General features: G+C 39.6%; 1 protein-coding gene across 1 annotated transcript in view; it reads right to left on the bottom strand.

Annotated features, from left to right (window-relative positions):
• The window catches only part of MAP3K20 (mitogen-activated protein kinase kinase kinase 20), a 91,211-nt gene that overhangs the window by 66,940 nt on the left and 1,612 nt on the right, over positions 1-22,659 (bottom strand). Inside the window, 1 exon segment of the mRNA XM_040068870.2 lies at positions 17,270-17,459. Coding sequence (XP_039924804.2) covers positions 17,270-17,428 — 159 coding nt within the window. The 5' untranslated portion in view covers positions 17,429-17,459.

Below are 22,659 nucleotides of genomic sequence, written 5' to 3'. Positions count from 1 at the left end.
CTTTGGAAAAATATTTTTTTCGTAAGTCTTGTAGCATTTTAAAGGCTTTGACCTTTGTCATGCTCTGGGGAGAGTTGCAACTTCGCTAACCTCAGGAGGTTTTACAGTCTAATACAAGGGCAGCTGGAAGAGGCCAGCTGATGCTTTAGTAAAATTCATTCTACATCCACATACAAAAAAGATACAGAATGCTAATGCATATAAATCCCACACCTTTACTTCTAGACTCCTGCTCAGAAATATATCCACTTTATGTCCATTTCCAGTGTCTCGTGAATCCTTTCCTGTGAATCTACTTATGTCTGATAAAGAATGACACCTCTTATAATACCAGTTTCTCTAGGTGAACAAGCCCAAAACATAATTTCATAGATTAAATATTAAGAGAGTCAGCATCTGTCATTGCTAACAAATTATATTCTCAATATGCAATAGATACTTAGAGAATTTCAGAAACATAAAATTATTACCAGGAATTATATAGCAGTGATGTTAAGTAATTATTATAGTTCTGAACACTGAAAAGAAAATTCAGCAGATACAAAATAAAAATTTAGGACTTTGCCTACTGATTTGTCTGTTGCCATAAAGTTTTCTAAGGAAAAAAACATGAACAAGAATTTTGTGATTTGTGAGCCCTAAATAACAAGCAAAGGATTCTGACTGTCCAGTTCAGAGAATTTTTGTTAAACCTATTAAACTTTAGACTAACTTTACTTTAATACTAACAACGCAAGAGGAAAATCACATGAACATGGCAAAGCCAAAGAATCCTCAGTGAGATTTTTTACCTGCAAATAAGCAGTTACCAAGCGCTTCAAAGGGCACACTCCCAGCAGATGTGCTACCATCTCTTCCCATAGGCAGTGGTATTTTAAAACTATGGCTGCATGGCACTTAAAGCTGTGTGATCTGGGCTTCTTTTCTAGTATTCATTTAGATAATAACCTGTCCCCCAAAAAAGCTGGTTTCTATAGGCCGTTCACATCTTAAAACTGTCAGCACTTCTGTCTTACAACAGACCCTCTATATTCAGGCTGTATGAAGAAACAGCATCCTGTTTCTTAAACCACACAGGAAAGAGTTAAATTACATTCCCAGATTGATGTCACCAGCATTTCTGTAAATAACAGAATTAAATTCTCGTAAGTACATCCACAATGACGTACAAAATTTTTTACTTTGAAGCATTTTGATTGAGCAAATCTTTCAAAGCACGAAATTTGCATCCAAAATTGTCTTACACTGTTACAGATCCCAGAGACTAAAAGTGGAAATGTACAGGAAACTAATAAATTCTCATTGCTATATAATTATTTTACCATTATTTTAAATCCACTATCACAAAATATATCACAAAATAAATCTCCTTTTTGAAGATACTGTGATGGAAACACACACTTTAAATACCTTGTATTGACTCTAAGGTTATAATCTTGAAGGAAGAAAAAGCACATTATGAAGACAGCTCATTTCTGTTAAATTATCATAATGTACCACAGATAAGGATTATGGACATAAAATTTTTGTATTCTGTTCTAGGCTCACCCCATCTTATGAAATTTACTTTAAAATAATTAATTTGCATCATGCAACACCATAGGGTTTGTTAGAAGTAAAATGTATTGGATATTGACCATTTCAAAAGAAAACTGAGTTTTATACTCTACTATAGTTCTTTACGGCAACCTTTGCACAGAACTTGGTATGTTATGGATAATTTGAAGGCTGGGAATTAAAAGTTCTAGCTAGCAAATCCAAAACGTGCCTGTCAAAACACTGCAAAAGATTGCTCAGCCCATGAAAGGCAGGCTGGTCCCTCTGCAAATCACAGGGGCTTTGTCCTTGTGATGTGGCAGCAGACCCTCCGCCTTGTGCAGTAGGAGGGAGTGAGAGCAAGCTAACTGGCTCAATCCTCCCTCTGACCTCCATCAGCTCAGTATAATGAATGATTAGTAAGCCTGAAAAAATTCTATCTTCCATTTACAAAAAAATCCAAACAAACAAAAAACCAAAACCAAAGATTATGGAAAAATAACTCATTTTTCAGACAGGTTTCAAGTAAAAATAAGCCCACAGGACTGTAATATTTTGCCATATACAATGTGAGATTGTATGAGCATTTACTATTAAGGTATCTGATAAAGGCAGATCTGCCAAGAACAAGTTTAGTTTGGATTTCACTACTGCTATTCACATAAAGTAAAACCATTCAAAACATGCATAAACTATGTATTTGTACTGGTGTAAGAGTTTAGAAATGAGCAATGTCCACAATATTTGTAATTTTTAATTCAGGCAGATTTGGAGTACTAAGCTGCCTCCAGCTGCAAAGCAACACCAGCAATTGAGTGGAAACAATACATGAGTGGACTGAACATCAGGGCTGAAATACCTGAGCTCCACAGAAATATTTAGTTTCAGCAATCATCATTTCTCTTTTCAATGTTGGGAAATTTTCCAAGTTACTCGCAATCACTTTGAATACAAACTTTGACTATGGAGAACAGTAACAAAATCCTCAACATTCCTAAAAGACAACAGAACAACAAAACTTGAAACTTTCTGACTCCTGGCATACTCTGCAGGTGAGAAGATATCATGGCTAAATATGCAACACAGGGATCATTCCAGACCCAACAAATGGAAAAATATCCAAGAAAATTATTCCTGAGATCAAAGTCACCATAGGTTTCATGAGCACCGTGTTGGAAAGGCATTTTGGTATGAAAGTGATGGGCAAAAGTAATCCCCTCTCAAGGACCCATGGCCGTACACACATAAATACAGCAGTGATTTTTCTAAGGTCTGCAGGGTATTTGTAAAGAATCTTGATAAGGTAGAACAAATCAAACCTCATTACACAGTGGCTTTTGCTGAACAATTAGCATAGACTGCAACAGAGACAGCAACAGCTGTACTTATGCATCCCGATCCACTCCTCTAAAGCAGCTATGATCTTTACAACAAAGTATTTTTCCATCTTGAACATGAAAACTGTAATTTAACCACAGGGAAAAAAACCCATCATGTTCCTGATGAACATCACTTAAAGCCTGTCTTAGAATGGATAAATCAAATCTACTATAGCTAATGACAGGGACAACACTTGATGGAAATCCCTCTTATTGGAATCCTAGTGAATGTTATAAATTGCAGAAAATGTTCCTCAACCAGGCAGGCTGAGCTCACCCTTATGAAAAAAAACACTTAACAAGATGTGTTACTTGTTATATGTTAACAGCAAACCACAAGGTTTTGTTTTCCACATAGGCTGCTAGAGCTCTGCACAAGGCTCTCCCCAGCCGTCCCTGCAGAAAAGGTATGAATAGTTCCCTACCTGGAGTCCACTTAACTTAAAAAAGCTTTCAAAACAGAAATTACAGCTGTGACCAGCAGGCATAAAAAGAAAGGAGAGTAGTTACCAAATACAGATGTTGGCATTCTGCTGAAGTGAATGAGAGTCCTCCACGGATGAGAGGCATTTTTCTGTGACGTTTACCTACCTCAAAGCATAACCTCATCTGAGGTTTTCAGGAAAATTAGCTGTCGCCATTATCTGAATGACAAGCATCATGGTTTTATGTGAAACTGTACAAAAAATCCAGCGTGAAACATGGTGAATTCTACCTGCTGTACAGAAAAGTCACTGTTCTTTGTCTAAGACTGAAAACTCTATTTTACTTAGAAACTTGGTTCAAATGCTACTTCTATTCGGTAGCAATAGTCTAAAAATAAAATGAGACAAAACCCATCAAATTTTAAGCTTTTATCTTTATGAAACATGGACCCAATGTTTATTTTTTTCTTGAGATTTTCATGCTGCTTTTATGGTAGCTCAATCTTTTTTCTACTTGAACTAAAAAATTTCAAGTAAAACAATGGCTAAGATAAAAACTTTGGAGGAAAACTAGCAATATTTAAAAAATGCTTTTAGTGTCATGAATCCACATCTATTAGTATTACTTCCTACATACGTATGACATCTAACTTCAGCTTTTCCCTTACTTCTCTGTGATGAATTGTTTGTACACAGAACTCCCTATCTTATCTAGGTGTCTTTATAGCTCTTGGCTCACATAGATATGGTAATAACAACTATTTAATTTTTAATCCTTGTTATATAGGAATACAAATGGTCAGCCTCAAAATACATTTTTAAAAAGTTAATAACTTTAATACCAGTATCTCTGAACTCTGCAGAAAGTAGAAATCCAGAGGAATCTATCTAGAAGGTGAGACTGATTACAGAGTGACCTAGGAAGGCAGTTGTTTTGAGTCTTGCAGACCCACAGAGAACTCACTGGGGTCTTGTACCACTACAGGATACCAAATTAAGTCAAAAGTCTGTTTTCTTGTTGCTCTTCTCCAATGAAACAACTATATCTCTAGTCAGTTCCTTCCCCAAAGTTATGGCAGAACGACCAGAGGTACTATAACTGCTACCCCTGTCTGCACTTACTAATATGAGAGGAACGTCACACATACCTAATGGGAAACAAATAGCATTTATAATGCCAGTTACAAAACGAAGATCATCTCTTCTGTGGTTACAACCACTGACCTGCACTACTTTGTCCATCACCCTGCACTGTGCCTGCTGAGGACCTGCAATAAATGAAACAGCAAAGAGGAGGTAGGAACTGTAGATATATGGGACCACAGGAACTTTCAGGACCAGGGTCACGTGCTGAGTTCAACAAAACCTCTCTCCTGGGCTATACCTAAAGAGCTGAAGAGAAGGCATCATGCTGCTGCTAATGACAATTCCAATCTGAATCTGAGTGCAGCAGAGAGAATTTGCATCTCTTCCTATTCCAGCAATGTCTGTAGTCTTTGCATAACTACTATCTGATTTATGCTCCAAGCATGACAAGGATTAGATTAGCAAAGTTCAGTACAACAAACTGAGCTCACAAGCTGGATCCAGGGCCCGGGAGCTCTGTCATGTTTTTGTGGCACAAGGAACATTCAAATCTTTAATAGGTCCCTTGGCATGGAAGAATAACAACATCACATATATCACAGCTTCCCATTTTCCAGTGACAGACATATCCAAACCCTTGCCTAAGAAATTTACTCCTATCAAGGATCAGACAAAAGAAGGTGTCATTTTCCATGCCACCTTTAGGTCAAGCAAGGCTGGAATGACTTCAAGCATTCTCCTTCAACCAAGCAAAATCATCCTCTAGTAAAGCCTTGCTGCCTAAAACACAACTCTAGAAGACACAACAAGAACTCTTTTCAACCCTGTCACAGTTATGTGGCTGTGTGACATTTCCCTTCCCTTTCTACACGTGCTGCTACTGTGCTGCACGCTTTACCTGCAACACCACTGGCCTCCTGAGGGTGTTTACTTCTAGGAGAATTCCCTTATTCCAAGTAAAGTCCTTTCTTCTGCCTGGGAAGAGAGGGAGGAAAAAGCAGGAAAAAAAGGACCTAGAGAAACATTCCTTGTTCTCTTCAAGGAGAGTTAGGGGTATTTTGAGACTGGCATACAGTGTTACTATAGAGCGGGTTTGGCCGATTCCATATATGCAGAAGGCTGTCATAACCCTCCTGCCTTTTTTCCTCGAGTTTGAATTGTTGCACTTTGAAGAGTTTTAAGATCTCTCCTCAAGGTCAATTTTATCAATTATCTCTGTCTTTATCAAATCTGGATATAATTACTGTAGTTAGCTCTGAAGGGAGAATGAGACCATTTTGAGGTCACTATTGTGCAGAGCAAGTGTGATGGTCTTGCATATTACTGCAAACCTTGCAAATATTATTTTTAAATATTTAAACCATTAATTAGTCCATATTGTATCCTCAGGGACAGCACCAGAGATCTTAAGCCTTTAGAAGTGTCCTGCACTTTTTCATGTGTCCTCACTGTTTAGTTTAGACTAACATACCTTTATTATTGTGTATGTACAAAAAGAAAGCACAAGGTGTAATAGTCTTTTGAAAATATTGCTTTTTTGTTCAAAGTCTCTACTGAATTCAGAATTTTGGTGGATTGAAGTAAATGGTGATGCTAGAATAACACTGAGCTTGCAGAATTCAGATCGCAATTCTTCCAAATATATATTTTAAGATACACAGTTTCTTTAAAATGTGAGAAAGCAAAATTCCTCCTATGAGCTGTGTACACAGAGGGGTTTTCACAACAATGGACAGCCTAATCAGGGTGAAGAATCCTCAGCTGAAAGCTCACAAAGAATCCCTCTGTCCTTTCTCCATTTTTTCAATTCTACTTTTCTCGATAGGGGTGTCTCACCAGAGAACCTAAAGAGTGAAAGATTTAAGTATAGGACTGAAATCCATCAAACCCAGCCTTGTGGTCCAAACCCAAGCAGCTGTCAAACCCAGAGATAGGAATGTATGCTCACTTCTGCCTAATAAAATTTGAATCAAACACTTTGCATCTGATTCTCCATGTGAGCTTTTATGCAAACTTCTAAAGTGCAAGGAATCCTGGGGTGGAAGAGCTATTCTGAGGGCTTTCACATAGTTCATGTAATTAGGGAAACCACTTCCTTTGATTGTAAGTGTTCAAAACAGCTGAATTTTTTCTTTCAAAGGACTCTGTGATTTGGGTCATCTCTTTTACTTGCTCTTTTATGTTTCTCAAGATGAGAGGTGAGACTGTAAAGCACATTATTTAGAAAAAAAAAAGATTCCACTTTTTGTTTTAGGGATTGAACTTCGACTATTCAAACGCTTATCATTTCGAAATCTATCTTTCTTTCCCTCCCTCTGTTTCCTTCCTTTTCTGATAAGCTCTTCAGTGGCTCAAGCGAATATAGCCCAAAACGCCAATTTAAACCTAAGGGAAAACTGAAATAAGGTACATAAAGGAAAAGGGACTCTCATTTTCCTTTGTGCGGTTGTGGTTGAATATGTAATTATAAAGGAGCTCTAGCTGCAGGATCTCAGTCCCCATGTCACATTTACTTTTTCAATGGTTCTAAACATTGACCAAGCAAAAAGGCAGAAATACAGATTTTTAAAAGACAAACAAAGCAGCTGCCCTGGTCTTTGAAGTGCATTTGCAGGTTCTTCATTTCTCAAAAAGGGAACTTGGGTCACAGTTTCAAGGCAATGACCATGTCACTAGAGCTAACAGCTGATGCCAGTGTTGCTACAGAATCAAGTGTCACTTGCCCTAAATTTCTTGAGTCAGGCACCCTGTTAGTGCTGTTGCTTCACATTCATCTCACTAACAGCTGTAACAGGCAGCGAATATCCCGCTTCTCAAAATATAGCACAGAATTATACTAGCAAAAAGGCAGGAGATTTCTTACTGCAGGTTTCAAATTTATTAAGTAAAAACAGAATGCTTGTTGATCCTAGGAGGACTGAGCTTTATTCTCAGTCAGTAAAAACTTGCAGGACTCCTTCCAGAATGTCAGCACTCACAGGGAATCGGTCTGTAATGGGAACACAGTAAACTACTCGGAACCCAGTGCCAGAAAGCACATTACTGCCAACTTCTGCACAGGACAGATGAGACACTGGCTTGGAGAGATGACTTTACAGTAAAGACTTTGGTACAAATACATGAACAACCAAGAACCCAAAACTTAAGGGCAAAACTCCAAAATGTGTGGTCTTTTGAGTGGGGTCCGAATCTCGCATTTGTCTTTAGGGCTCACACAAACTCTTACGGAGGCATAGCAAGGCGACATCCAAAAGAAAGAGGAATTCAACAGCTCCAAATTGTAGCCATCTGTAGCTACACACTTAGATCACACAAAGCATCCTCAGCATACAGAAACATACAGTCACAGAGAAGTCAAAAAGCCTTTTCCTTGGTTTAGGAGATTAAAAGTACACAATTCACAAAAACAGATACCCACCAATCACTGCTTATAAGCCTTCATGTTTGAAAGGTTTGCCTCAAATGCACCTAGCATTACTAAAATTAAAGGTGTTAGAAGATCAGACGAGAAGTGATTTCTGCGCTTTCCCCCCCTCTAATTTCACGTAGACATGCACGATATTTTCTCAGCTCTATGATTCTTCCAAGAGGAAAAGATAGTCTCTCGGAAAATGTCACTCATTTGCTTGAGGGTGCAGCAACTGACTTGATTTTAACAAGTTTCCAGAACAACCCACTCTTCTATTCTGCCTCTGCCAGATAATTTCCAGAGTGCCTTGGCTTTCACTGAAAGGCTGTCACCTGCCCAGCCCGCATGCCTGTCTTTTGGTTTTCCCACCTTCCAAGAGCAACTTGGTACAACTGCATCTCATCTTCTGATGTCTACCAAGAGCTTCTTCACTTCTCATACAACAGCTCAAGGGATTTTACAAGCCATGCTTATTTTTGATATGGCTACTGATAAATCAGCTGCCCAATACACAAAACCCACAGCTATTTGGTCAGTCATGTATATCATAACACAATTCTTTTCTCCCTTGCCTCCATCACTTAGCTACAAGAAACCTCAATTTTCAGGAGTTTTGGAGTAAAATAAATAAGCAACCAGAGGCAGAAGATAAGTGGGAAGGTGTGTGATACTGTTCCCCTGCAATGACATCCAAGGGCCAGGCCCTATTTTGCCAAGGAGGTGCACCCATAGGGGGTCTCTCCTGTGTGCAAGGCACCCTGTCTTTTCCTGCGAAGCTGACTTTCTTAAATAGAAATTATGCAGAATGCAGATTCTCTAAACATTAGTCTAATAAGAAAACATGTATTTGCAAACAGGATTCTTGCCCAGTAGCTGAACTGCAACAGATGAAACATTTTAAAAAAGAAACAGGGCAGTTTGGAGGCAGTTGGATCAGAAGCACAGCTCTTGTTTGCCCTTGCTGGCCTCATCTCGCTGGTGCGTTAGTACAATTAACTGAGTATAAGAGAAAGAGTTAATGTTGAAGCTGTTCTCTAGGTTCCTCTGCAGCCTCCAGCTAATATAAACACATGTGAATGTTTTCCTGTGACTGTTTATACTGTCCTCTTAAAAAGGAAACTTTCTCTATCAGCACCTTGGTGAGTGGAAATAGGTAAATATGAAATAAAATTCACAGTCTTAGTTGTGTTGGTACAATTAAAAGGACTGATTTTGATGCTTGCATTCAAGTTAGGATATATTTTCTTTTTTCTTCAACTCTTTTTGTGGTGAATTCTTGTGTCCCAGACCCTTACAAAACTCACATGCAGCCAGTTTAAAATTAAGGACTAAAAAACAAACAATAAAAAGGAAGTAAAGTAGGGCCTATTTCGTTCTATAGGGTATTTTATTACCCTCTTCAAAGCACAAAACTCATTCAAAATTCCATTGCCACCATCTGTGTGGCGGGTAGCCTGGGGACCCAGCCAGAGACTGCATCCCCATGCTCACCTTTGAATACTCCCGTGGAAAATGGCTCCAGAAGATTAATGGTCCCAGACCCAGATCACAGCAACTCCAGCACAGGTCTCTGACTTCATCTAAACCATCACACAGGTGTGCAACAACCTAGAAACTGTGTCACGTTCAAATAATACCTGCACACACCTCAAGAGCTACCCTGGGATCATCAGAAACAATCTGTCACTCCGTATGCTGCAGTGAGTGCAAGTTATTTAATCAGCATCCCCAGGAATTGCAACACCAACAAATTTCAATGTGGGTCACAGACATTTAAATTGTCAGCTGTCCCCTCAAAGACTCAATCATGCAATTGCTTATCTCAAGTTACCACTCACCTGTCATTGTGATTTTCTACTTGTAACCCAGTTTTAAGAAAACCATATAGTTAAATAAATGTCTACACAAGTCTAACTCGAACCAATCCTCAATTGCTTGAGCCTGCAACAACCCAAAACAGTAGTTTGAGAAAAAAGGATTTCTTCTGTATCCATGAGATTTCCACAACAAAGCTTCAGGACAGCTTAAACGTCCAAAAATACCATTTTGCAGTTAATCACTTCAACAGAAGCTCAGGGTCAGAAAATGTCGTGGGAGGGGAAACAAAAGAGCTGCCATTTGATGTCATGGGTTGCTGGCATAAAAAAATAAGCAACACAACCTCTCCTCCAAATTATAAATAGCAACTGAGTCCATGCAAAAATAAGACTGAAACAGAAGAAACATATTTAGAGAAAAAAATTAAAAAAAAAAAACACAAAAAAGCCTCAAATAAAGAAACAAACAAAATATACCACCCCTAGGAAAAATGTCCTTAATTGCAACTAAGTATTTACTGGAAATGTGAGCAGTCCACTGACAAACAAAAACTTGCAATTGACAGAATAATATCCTAACAGGCTGCATGTTGTGGATAGCAAAGAGGACAAGAAAGACTGTTTTCTAAACAATCAGAGATTTTCATCCTATTCTAAACAACATTTATTCATAATTTATAGGAAACCAGCCCAAAAACTTGTTCACTTGCAGATGTTGCACCTTCTTGGAAAACGAAACAAAACAAAACAACAACAACAAAAAAACCCAAAACACTAAAACTGAAGATAACTGAGATAAAACGGTCCAAACCTCACAGAGATAATCTTAAATCAGGGATCAGGTACACGGTAATTTCGTGTGACTCAACCAAGCTAAGGAAGCTGTACCTATATTCCTAATGAGCAGCACATGCAAGGCAATTTCACTTCTCATTCACAAAGTTTAAAGCACAAGCAAAAGGAAGCAAGAGACATACCTGGTGCATCTTAGCTTAATAATTTACCTGTTAATCGAATTTGTTTACACAGCAACTGTTCAACACTGGCCACCAGCCCAGAGGACATGCGCACTTATCCCTTTACAATTTTAGTACAAAATCTAGTGGTTTACACCACTGACAGTTATTATGTCTCAACTAATTCAAAATAAATTTTGAAGCTACATATTGCCAGTGTGGGCGCTGACACACCAGTTTCACTGAAGCTGATGTCCATATCAAATTAACCCCAAAATTGGCGTGATTTAAAAAAACGTGTATATAGAAGACAGTGTAAGTAAGAATCTCAAATTAAGTTGGTAAAAAAAAAAAAAAAAACACGAGTAAGCCACACAACTTGCCCTACAAATATTCATTATTTATATGAGGCAACTCACAAGTTGTTACTCATTTAATGAAAAACTTGGTATAATGTTTATATACAAGAGTGAAAAAATCCACTACAATAAAACACAGCAAAATACAGACAAATACTTTGTCGGGATTCCTATGTTTCCAAGATTGTTTTAGGAGGTAGAGACACAGAAACTAAGTATCTTAAAACAGACAAAATGAAACTAAAGCCTGTTCTTCACAAGAATAATTGTATCCTGGCAATAATACATCATCTGTCATTATACTGGTGTCTCCCAAAAATATGGTTTGGACAATATTTTGGTTGTAACACATATGCCATGACACTTAGAACATAGTCTTATCCAAAGCATGCACTAAGAAAATCTCATGCAGCGACTTTCTTGACTCCTGGAAATATGACATTCATTTACAAAATAGAGTCCTCCAGAAAATTACCCCTTGAATAAAAGCCAAGAATAGGGCAAATAAAGAATCAGTAAGATTCATTGCAGAATTCTGTCCTATCCAAAATTATTTATCCTGCAAAATACAGAGCACACAACAGCTGGAGCATCTGAAGCAATTTTGACAACTTTCAATCTATAAAGGGTTCTAAGTATCCTCTTGATACCTTTTGAGAACACCCTGGTCAGCACCAAGAGGAGCGCTCTAAGCCAATTCCTTTACCAAAATATATAAAAAAAAACAAATAGAAAACCTTGCAAAATAACCACTCTGTAAAATAGAAATTAAGACATTTTAACATACTCCTCTGGTATAATAAATACAGTTTAATCTCCTTTTAGCAACTAACACCACATAGCAGTAAACCTGAAAGGAGGTGAGAACAGTCTCTTCTTCCAGAGATTAGCAATAGGATGAGAGGACAAAGACTTAAACTGCACCAGGTAAGGTTTAGGCTGGACATCAGGAAGGAGTTTTTCACAGAAAGGGTGACTGAGCATTGTAATGGGCTGCCCATGGAGGTGGTGGAGTCACCATCCATGGAGGTATTTCAGGAAAGACCAGATGTGGCAGTCAATGCCACGGTCTAGTTGACAAGGTGGCATTAGGTCATAGGCTGGGCTTGATTTTGAAGGTTTCATCCAGTCTAGTTGATTCTGTGATTCTGTTTTTCTTTGAATATGGGGCTGGATGGGTTCCCATGAGATCACTTACTGCAAACTTGTACTTTTTCATATATTCGACTCCTACACCCTGCATAACTTCACAACTTCTAAGGCCTCTCACTGTTCATCACTCTCAATACTTGCTGACTCAGACCTGAGAGAGGTAAGGGAGTAGAAGCTCCTAGAAAGAGCTAATAAAATATTAATAGAGCATCAAAATTGCCCTTCATTACAGCCAGGACCCAGTGTGGAAAGTCATTCCAGACTGGCACCAGAGCACCCATACCAGCTACAAACTACAAAGAAAAAGAACATCTACTATTTTTAGTCCTCTCAGGACTAAATTATCCATTTTGGTTTGTTTTGTTTTGCTTTATTTCACTCTGTTGTTTTTCTCTTATTACTCTTGCAAACCATTGCCAGTCCTTACTCTCATGACCCACATTAAAATTATCACATGCTTTTTTAGCACTACAAACATGAATGAGCTAAGTCCAGTGACATGCATGTGATTATGCTTAACTCATCTCCTACAGAAGGTACAAGCACAATCTATGTCTTCTGGACAGTCCTTTCCAGAAGTGGATCATAAAAATCAAAATTGAACAAGCTGCATTATATGCCACATGAAAAATTTTATGAAGCATTAAAATATCCCCTAAAGCTTACAACATACATATCACATACAAGAAGCCCTGACAATATAAAATTAACTTCCATGGTAGTCAGACTCCAGGCAATACAGCATCAAAACTAGAGAAAGCCTGTTCTTATTTTTGAGTCTCATAAAACTCAAATGCATTACAGACATGACTGAACAAAGCATGCATAGTTAATCCTGCTCAATTTAACTTCTATCCACAAGTTAGTTCTGTTAGTTCACCAGAAACATTTAAGTATTCCCCAGTAAGATTACAATTACATCTTTTACAGGGTTTTTTTCCACCACTCTCCTTCAGTTTGCACAGACCACTGCCAGCATTTTGAAGGAGTCCAGGAACACATGTACTTGCATGAAATCAAGTGATCTTGTACCCAAGTACCCTGGTTGTAAAGGCTGAAGCAATACTGCTGCCCATCAATAGCATGGAGACAGCTTATGGACCACAGAGTACTTTCAAAGACAAGTGGTATTAAAATTAAATTCAAATTTCAGGTGAAATTCCAGCAGTAATAAAACTCCCAGTGAAGAACTACACTCCACACACCAGCTACCAACAAACTGCCACCAAAAGCGCAGCCCTCAAAAGCAATGACAAATAACAGGTGAACTTCAGAGATGGGCAATCAAAGTAGGTGAGCGCTCTTCAGTGAAAAGCTAACGTGGCAAGGCATAAAACAACATTTGTAACACTTCACTCCAGCAGTTATCTGCTCGAGATAATGGAGTCAAAAGAAGGGCTAGCAATTTGCAGAGTAAGTCCCTGGCCCCAGTCTCTCCCATTCATTTCAGTGGGAGCCAAATAACAGGTTTATCTAATAATTCACATAAATCCCTCACAAAAACACCAAGGAACTTCCGGAGCAGTAGATGTGCAATTTTCTTCAATGAGTGGACACAATTATCACTTAGAGAAAAAAGGACAGATCCTGCTACAGGAGGCATCTCTACTCTGTTACATGCATCATAAACATCATGCTGACAGCTTAATTTTCTATAAAACAATTCAGTAAGAACTCCTGTTTCCTACTTTAAACCTAAAACCACTACAGTGATTGTACTCGATAGTAAAATGGCAACTTAATTTTTGTTCTGCTGCTATTCTATCACTCAGGCCACATTCCTATGTTTTACTTAACCAGCACAATTCCTGCCCAGTTTCACATCTGATATTCTAGTCAAGGCCTTGTAGCATAAATATTTTTTTCCTATCAGACCTGTTTAGGTGTATTTTTTTCACATAAACACACATCTCTTTCCATAAAGTTGTGTTTTACTGCCTGTCTATAAAAAGTTAAAGCCTTGCAGAGGTATTTCTCAGATTTCAAAGAGTTTCAAAGCAATCTGTCTGAGCAACACTCTTCCGAGTATTTGCAAGTTTTTCTAAGCACATATTCTAGTATACTATGCTGGAACAAAAATTGCTTTGTTTCACATGTTAGAACTTGTTAGCCCCTTGGCTAATATAAAACTTTCACGATGTTTGCTGGTTGTGATTGGCTTGTTTAATAAAATGACACACAGATAGAACATATTTGCAGAATGATACCATAGCTCTATTGACTTGGCTTGCTCCCTTGGACTTGGCCAGCATGAAATGCCTCTGAGCAAGTTTTTCACAACTCTCCTATGTTTTCCCTCTAATCAGTTGTTATGGATTATTGGCAGCAGTCAACAGAAATACAAGACATGCAGTCATGGAGATAAAAGGACACTTCCTTCCAAATAAACTAGAAAGAGTAGAATGACAGGTTATGCCGAGCTGCAAGGGACCCACAAAGATAATCAAATCCAACTCGCAGCCCCACACAGGACCATCCCTGAGAGAACAGTCCAAATGCACAGAATAATTAGTTTTCTAGACTAAATGCATCCAAGCATCTACTAAACACAGATATACAAGAGTTACAGCAAGTTGTTTTTGTACTGCTATCAGAAGAGTCATTAACTCACCATGACTTTCAGAGCAGTTCACTATAGTCATCACTACAGATGAAGATGCTACACATGTAAATATGTGACAGCCATCAGGGTCAGAAGACCTTTCGGTCACCAAGCTGGCCTCTGGTACAGCACGGGCCACTATACTTCAGCAAAATGCTCCTGTGTTGAGCTCAACAACTTGACAAAAATAATTGTCTAAAATGACATCCCAATGAGAAGATGAAAAGGATCCTCCATTTTTACTCCTTTCAACTGTAGTCTGTGCCAAGTGTTACTCATCCTCACTCCTGATAATTTGTGCTTTTCTTTCCATTCTAATTTTTTCTGGCTACAAATTCCAAGCACTAATTCTCGCAATAACTTTTTGCACTAGATTAAACTATCCCATCATTTTCTCCATATGAAAGTGCAATTTTTGTATATAAGCTCTTACTTTTTAATTCTCTAAGGTTGTTGACAGAGAAGTTCTGCCAAAGCTTGTCAGACTTATTTGAGGCAGCACCATTTGCCTCTCCACTGCCTTCCCAGAAAACTTTCAAGAGAAGGTGCCCATACCAAGCTGCTCCCATAACCTGTCTTGTTTAGTTTAAGTTGCAAATTATAACCAGTCTGAAGAAAAATAAAAAAATTTGTGATGGAAGGCACTTGCTCCCCTTCTGTCAACTCATCCTGATGGATGATACTCATCACCCTCTCTTGACACTCGCACTGTGTTTTGCAGATTCCCTTGGGCTGCCCTTACAGTTCATTTACACTCTTTTAAACACAACAGAACCACATACGCCTTAACAACAAATTTCCCAGTGCTACATACCAAGATAAAGCACGCCTGGTTGTTACAAATTACTTGATCCTGATTTGCATATGCAAAACAATTAACCTAATTTGCCTAACAGCACCAGCTCTTACTGAGTTGCAAGTCTTCATTAATCCCTAAATAAACTCTTAAACTATAATAAACTCTTTCTGGCATATGGTTTCCTTTTCCTACTGTACAACCTATGTTCCTCGCTACTCCAAGCTGAACTTTGTGTTGTGCTGTTTTAAAAAAAATGTATTTTTGTTGAATGGTCCAACTGTGTTAAGTAATACACAGGATTTTCCTTTCTCCATCCTTTCCCATTCCATTAAGTTTGATGGCATCACAAGAAGCAGTAATATTGTTTTTAAATTTACTTTCAAAAAATACTTTAAGTACATAACAACAGGTCTAGCACAGATACAGGTGTAACCCCTTCAGAAACACAAGTTCAATGCAGGTATTTCACTGACTCTGACTGAGATCTGCCCGCCAGGTTATTTTTAAGGAGCGCATTACTGATACTGCATAGCACAAATTTTACTTTTTATGTATCTTTTGATATTGACAAATAGTAGAAATAAAGAGAACAGCACAAACTGACATTGGACAGAATGTATAAATCTTCCATTGTCCTAGAAAAATCTTGAGATCCTTTTATATTATTTTAAAGAGCAATTTGCTTAATCAGGATCAAACACGCTTATCACATCACTAAGCATGACACAATCACGGCAGCTCTGCTGCTGCAGCAGTGGATGAACTTTGGTGTCTGATTATTTACTAAGTCTATTACACCTAGCACTGCTCCGCTCTCCTCCAGCTTGTAGCTGTCCTCCTACAATAGCCAGAGGATACTGCATACAAGTCATAGAGCCACGATGGAGCAGCAGTCCAGTAACTGTGCTGTCCATCACTGCACTGGGGTGTGCTCACTGCTCCATCGGTGGTGCTGACTGGAGCACTGTGAGGACCACATACACCATTTGTACAGTCTCTGCTGAAATGTACAAAGCTGAGGGGTCAAAAAAAGGACTTTTAGGCAAATTTTAAAAGCTTTAAAAAAACGCAAAAAACTACGACAAGCCAACCTCAGCTGGTAAAGATGCTCTTAGCTAATTTTGTCTTTTCCCCTAGGATTGCCAAGGACCCAACTGCCTTTCCAGGTCACAAGATGCCGCAAGGGAGGGTGACTGGCAGAACAGTTAGGGTTAAAACTACCTCACTGCAAGACCAAACTATGACTATGTGGCTATGACTAACTAGGAGCTAGTGGAGCCATAGATCAAAATCTTCAGCAGGCAGGGAAGAGACAACCCTAAGCCTGCAGAGAACGTACAGATGTGAACCACAGAGAAGACGTCAAGAGGAGAAGATGAAATCAGGTAATGACAGGAACACTACCTCTTCCTATCTAGCATCATGCCAGTTGTATCAAAGGGAAATTAGTAGCTCCACAGGTGCAGCCAGCTCTCCTCCTCCTCGGGGCCAGGCAGAGGAGAGTTGCGAAACAAGAAAAGTGGGAGAGAACAGTGAATGGTAAATCAACAGTGCTTTTAAATCAGCCCCTTTAGCTTGGACTGCTCATAACCTGTTTACTGTAACCTCATGGCTTATAGAGTCTTGTAATTAAACAAACAAAAATCCCAAGGTAGTTTGCCTGCATTACTTAGAGGATGCAAAACACTAGAAAAGAATTTTTGTTCTTATTACCACAGCATACAAAGTGAATGAAAAGTGAACTTTTACCTCTTTTTCTATTTTGAGAAGCTTCTTTACTGCCACCTCCTTGTCCTGGGAAATCCATCGGGCTCGGTAGACACTCCCAAAACTCCCTCCACCGCAGTTCTCAAAAAACTGCAAGTCATCAAATTTAATTTGCACAAATGAAGCACTGGTAGACGACATCTCATAATGACAAAATATACCACAGCAAAACCTGTAAAGAGAAAAGCTTTTATTAATGCACATGCTCCAAGGATTTATGGACTTCCTTACGCATGCTCAGTCACCCCAAAATAAGAACTGTAAGCAGACTACAGTAAAATCCACAGGTCACAGGAGGAAAAGAGCCCGAGAACTCGCATTCCAACAAGCTGTGCAGAATTTTGCATAATTTGCACAAACCATTAGGAGGAGCTGGGGGACAGAACCAACTAACAGTATTCCTCAGAGCAATCCTGACGTTTCCCGAACACCTTGGAAGCAGCTCTGCGAAAGGCAGGCCCGTGTTCTCTGCGGACAGACAGGAAGCGTGTTCTCGGCCCCGGGTTGCCTGCCCGCTCCGGCGTGCCAGGCACGAGGCACAGGCCGCCCTGGCCGGGCAGGTCGCCTTTGGCCGGCTGGCAGCGGCGGCCAGCGAGCGGCGGCACCTTGGCACGCACCGCGCGCCCTAACGGCGCTCCGGGCGAGGCCGGAGCACTTCACGCGAGGATGTGGAAAAACCTGGCCGTGGCAAATCTCTCTTCCTGAGTGACTCAGCTCTGTTTGCACGTTGTAACAAAGCGCCAGTACAGGGTAATTCATCTGGGTTACATTATGTGAAATTCTGCAGCCTGTGCCAAGACTGGTGCCGGCAGTTTCAAGAGATGATCCCAAATCTGCTGACGGGGGAACAGAATGTCCTTCCCTGAGATTTCACGGTGATAAAGCTTATGGCTGGAGCAAATTTCAAGAAACATTATCACCCAAATGGATGAACAATGACTAATTTTAGGTTTCTTTTTTTAATGATATAAGATCAGAAAGCTCAGGTCTTTAATGGGACTGCAGGACACCACATACTCCAGAGCCATCTGCAAATCTGCAGTGGGTTCAGTTCAGATGCACCAGCCTAGACCAAGTAGTTTTAATTACCAGCAAAAGTATACTTGCAATTAATGACAGTAAATTTATTAGCATAAGAGAGATGAGTTTTAATAAAACAAGCCAAAAAAGAACCAGAGATTTTGGGTTGACGGTGAAAACTACACATCCAATTTCACTGGTAAATTACATTACCAAAATATACAATGTCTTCTGGGAGCCTCCATTCCATAGGGCTTTTTGAGATAAAAGACACATTATGTATTGTCCAGAGCTGGGAAACACACCTGTGTTAACTCCTTGTACTGCTAACTGCCAGAATCTCTTTATGCTAGCCCCTTCTGTAACAAACACAAAGGCATTATTTGCCCCCTGGCTCTCCTGATCGTGTAGCTACTCCGATTAAAATTTTGAGATATCATTTGATCAGGAATTTCTGGCACTATTTGGTTGCAGCTATTCTCCAAATGAGAGATTAAGCTATCAACACTTTTCTACACATAACATAGAGCCTTCTCTGAAACTGCCTGCTTCATTTTATACCTCTTGACCACCCATTTATCTTCATAAAGATAAATGCTGACCAGACCATGAGAACTTTACTGTGTACTGAAGGCTTTTTAGCAAGGAGCAGACCTCAAGCCTTTCACTGACAGCCAGCCTGCAGAGCATTCAGAGAGGGAACAAGAATGCTCTCTCCCCAGAGCTGCAAGTCAGAGCAGGGGTTACCAGTGGGATGTGATATAGAGTCCATTCTTCCAGTGCTCTGCAGCCTCTTCCATAACACAAGTGTCTGAACTGTCCTGCTGACCTTCTGTTCTTGTTTTAACCTTGCTGCTGTTGTTAATTTCCTGCCATCTCAGAGTCATCTTCTGCACAGCCTGCACATGTTTTCTTTAGAGAAAGCTCAAAGGAAAGGAAATTGGTCAATCCTATAAACCAAGAGAGTAATGAACATTTTAATGTTTTGCACTTTGCTAGTGCTGCTTCATTAGCAGATCTTCAGAAACCAAAGTTCATTTGCATTGTTTACTCCAGCAGTTACTCCAAGTTCATGCTGTGTACATGGTGTCTCAAGCGTATGTGACACTACAGACAAATAAAACAGGTTGACTTCTCAACCCAAAGACCTCACAATTTAAGGCCACAGCCCTGCACAATTTTATGCACATGGGCAATCACACTCGAGTGAACAATTTCCTCACTGAAAACAGAATTAGCCCGAAGAGTGATGTGACTCGCAGGCAGAAGCATATACACCAACTAGACTATAAATTTAACAGGAAAGGGGGAATAGTTGAAAACAGATCATTGCATTTGGAACGGCAGAAGGAAAAGGAAACCGAGTGAAAATATAAACACATCCCAGGAAAGAAATTTCTGGGCTTCACCATCTGAATTCAACACCTTTGAAGAGCTGTCAAATTATTTAACATGATTGTTCGCCCAAACCACCAAATGAACCGTACAAACTAGCAAATTATTTGATTCCTGAAAATTACACTAGCAGAGAATAACATGCACACCAGACACTTGACAAATACAAATGAGTACTTTTCTGATGGGTCCTCCTTACTCCTTCAAACTTCATCTAAATTTTCACACGCTCACAATGCAGTGCCCGGGACACAAACACTTGCAGAAGCTACCATTCATTCTTTAAACACCTTCTCAGTTTCAAATTTACCTACAGCAATCAACCAGCTGCAGATCATGGGATGACACAGTGAATCAGGTGGCAAGACCTTTGAGATACTGGGTCCAACCTATGACTGAATACTACCGTGTCAACTAGACCATAGCACTGAGCGCTACATCCAATCTTTCCTTCAACACCTCCAGCAGCAGTGACACCACCACCCCGCTGGGCAGTTCATGCCAATGTTTAATCAGCCTTTCTGTGAAGAATTTCTTCCTCGTGTCCAGCCTAAACCTTCCCTGATACAGTTTAAGACCATGTCCTCTTGTCCTGTTGCTGGTTGTCAGGGAGAAGAGGCTGACCCCTGTCTGACCACATCCTCTTTCCAGGTAGTTGTAGAGATGCTATAGGGCACCAGCATACAATAAGTTAATGTTATTTAAAGAATGATTCATTGGTTGGCATCAGGTTGTTCCAGATGCTTTTTTTCCAGAGAAAGTAGAGGAGATTTACAAGAGACACTCTATTTAGAGATTTGTAATTAAAACCAGCCTGCATTAGTTTTCATTTTCTAGATGAAACAATAGACCTGTTTAAACATTACTCTATGGTTTTTGATTCAAGGTAGGTAATCCTCAATTAGAAAGATCAATCTCTGTGTTATGTTTGAGAAAACAACTGTTTAGATTAACAATTGCAAATGACAAATACACACACACTTATTAACTTGTCATCCTGTTTTAAAGATATTTTACAATCTGAGTTTATAACATTGGTTAAGAGAAAAAAAAAAATAGATCAGGTATTTCATTAAACTCCATAGTCCTCCACTTGCATCTGAAATAAGAACGGCATTCCAACAATGTGCAGCACTTTCTCGCATCTTACACGTCTCCAGACGGGAGAGCAGTTCTCTGCAACACAGCCTCCAGGCGTGGGGCCTCACAGCAGCTCCCCTGCACACAGCTAAGGAGGGTTTGGCACCCGCACCCCCCTTCCCCACTCACGGTTTTGGGTGTTTAAGCACCAGCACCGTGTAGCAGGGAAACGCTGCAATGACTGACTTTGTTGTTTATTCTCGGTTAAATGAAATCATGACAATCCAGAAACAGCGAATGATAGGTATTTCAGGAAATAATTAAACTGCTGGTTATTTCAGTTATTCCTAGGGGATCTTCCTGGGGGTAAAATAATTTCCTCCTTTTTCTGTTTTATTTCGAATAGTTAGCATGAGCTTGTAATCTTGCAGCAACATCTACATCTTCTCCTGGCTCTTTTTTTTTTTTTTTTTCCCCACATAGTAATATATATTTGAGCACGCTGTTGGAAGCTGTTCATTTCGTACCAAAAAGTAACAGATCTGAGTTGCATTTGGCAATGTTTAACATCTGAAATTATTATTTAACATTAGTATATAACATGTCAGGCCTATTACACAGAGTCACTTTGCAGCAAGCAGTCACCACGCTATGTCACTACAAGCTCAGTTCAGCACACCAATGATGCAGGTGTAGGAAATCATCCACCATCACTGGCTTGTGATTACAGCACTTTAGGGGATTAACCCGTGTGAGGGTCCTGGCCCTGCTAAAATGCCACATTTGCTGTTCCCCCGAGACACCCCAAGGTGAGGGAATCCCCAGGCACACAGGCTGCAGACTGACCCTGCTGCAGGCTGCCCTGCATCTTAGCACAGCAACACTGGAAGAACTCAACACAGTCACTTATACCTCCCACCTCCCTGCAAACTGCAATGTAGGGGGAGCGCTGCCGTGCCCAACACTCTGCTTTACTCCACGTGCAAAACAGAAGACCCTTCCTTTTGTCATTCAGCTACTGCTTCCACTCGAGAATAGAGCTTCCACCTGAGGGACTAAGAGACAGGAGGAAGGAAAGAATTTGCAAATTGCACAGTAACTGCAACTCATATTTTGTTTAGTGCGTGGCTGCAAACCGAAAATTGCATCTCTCATCTTGCACGTGCACCTGACGCTGCTCAAGCATTCAATTACTGCAGGAACACCCTTTGTAATTTATTACAGGGAACAACCCTGCCCCTCACTTTAGCGCGTGGTTCCACAAAGTAGGATTCAGTGCTTCTTGCAGGAAGGCACACTGCCAACATATTGCCAATAAAGTAGTAGCACACCACACTTGTGCTATCTTAAAATACACAGCTGAATGTGCCAAGTTTCCTTATTTGGCAAAACAGCCCATTTGCTTTCAGGATCTTCGACCATCCATTTTTAGACCCAAATCATCCTTTGTATCTAACATGGCCTGCAGTCCTTGAGCATACCAACCTGGATTTTTTCAGCAGTATATTTATACTGAGTTTAAAAAATATGTATACTAAAAAAAAAAAAAAAAAAAAAAAAAAAAAAAAAAAGAGTCCAACAAAAAAACCCACCCTCAAACACTGAAACATGGTTAACCATTGTCTTGTCCAAACAGAAAACAGAAAAGGAGCTACAGTGACATTGAACTCAAAAGATACTGCAGAAAGACATTTTTACAAATAAAAAACCCTTAATCATATAATGAACTGCTGATGGATAAGATACAAACAAACTCCAAGCACAAATCCAAATTAAATATATCCTAATCTTCTAATCTCCCAATGAGTTAAAATAAAGCCAACAACCTCTACAACTCCTAAACTTTCTTAATCAGACTGAGTAGCAGTCCTGCAGAC

This window comes from Hirundo rustica, chromosome 7, assembly GCF_015227805.2.
Source record: "Hirundo rustica isolate bHirRus1 chromosome 7, bHirRus1.pri.v3, whole genome shotgun sequence".
Taxonomy (NCBI): domain Eukaryota; kingdom Metazoa; phylum Chordata; class Aves; order Passeriformes; family Hirundinidae; genus Hirundo; species Hirundo rustica.
Note: the sequence above shows the minus strand (reverse complement) of the source record. Positions and strands in the feature narration are given on the sequence as shown.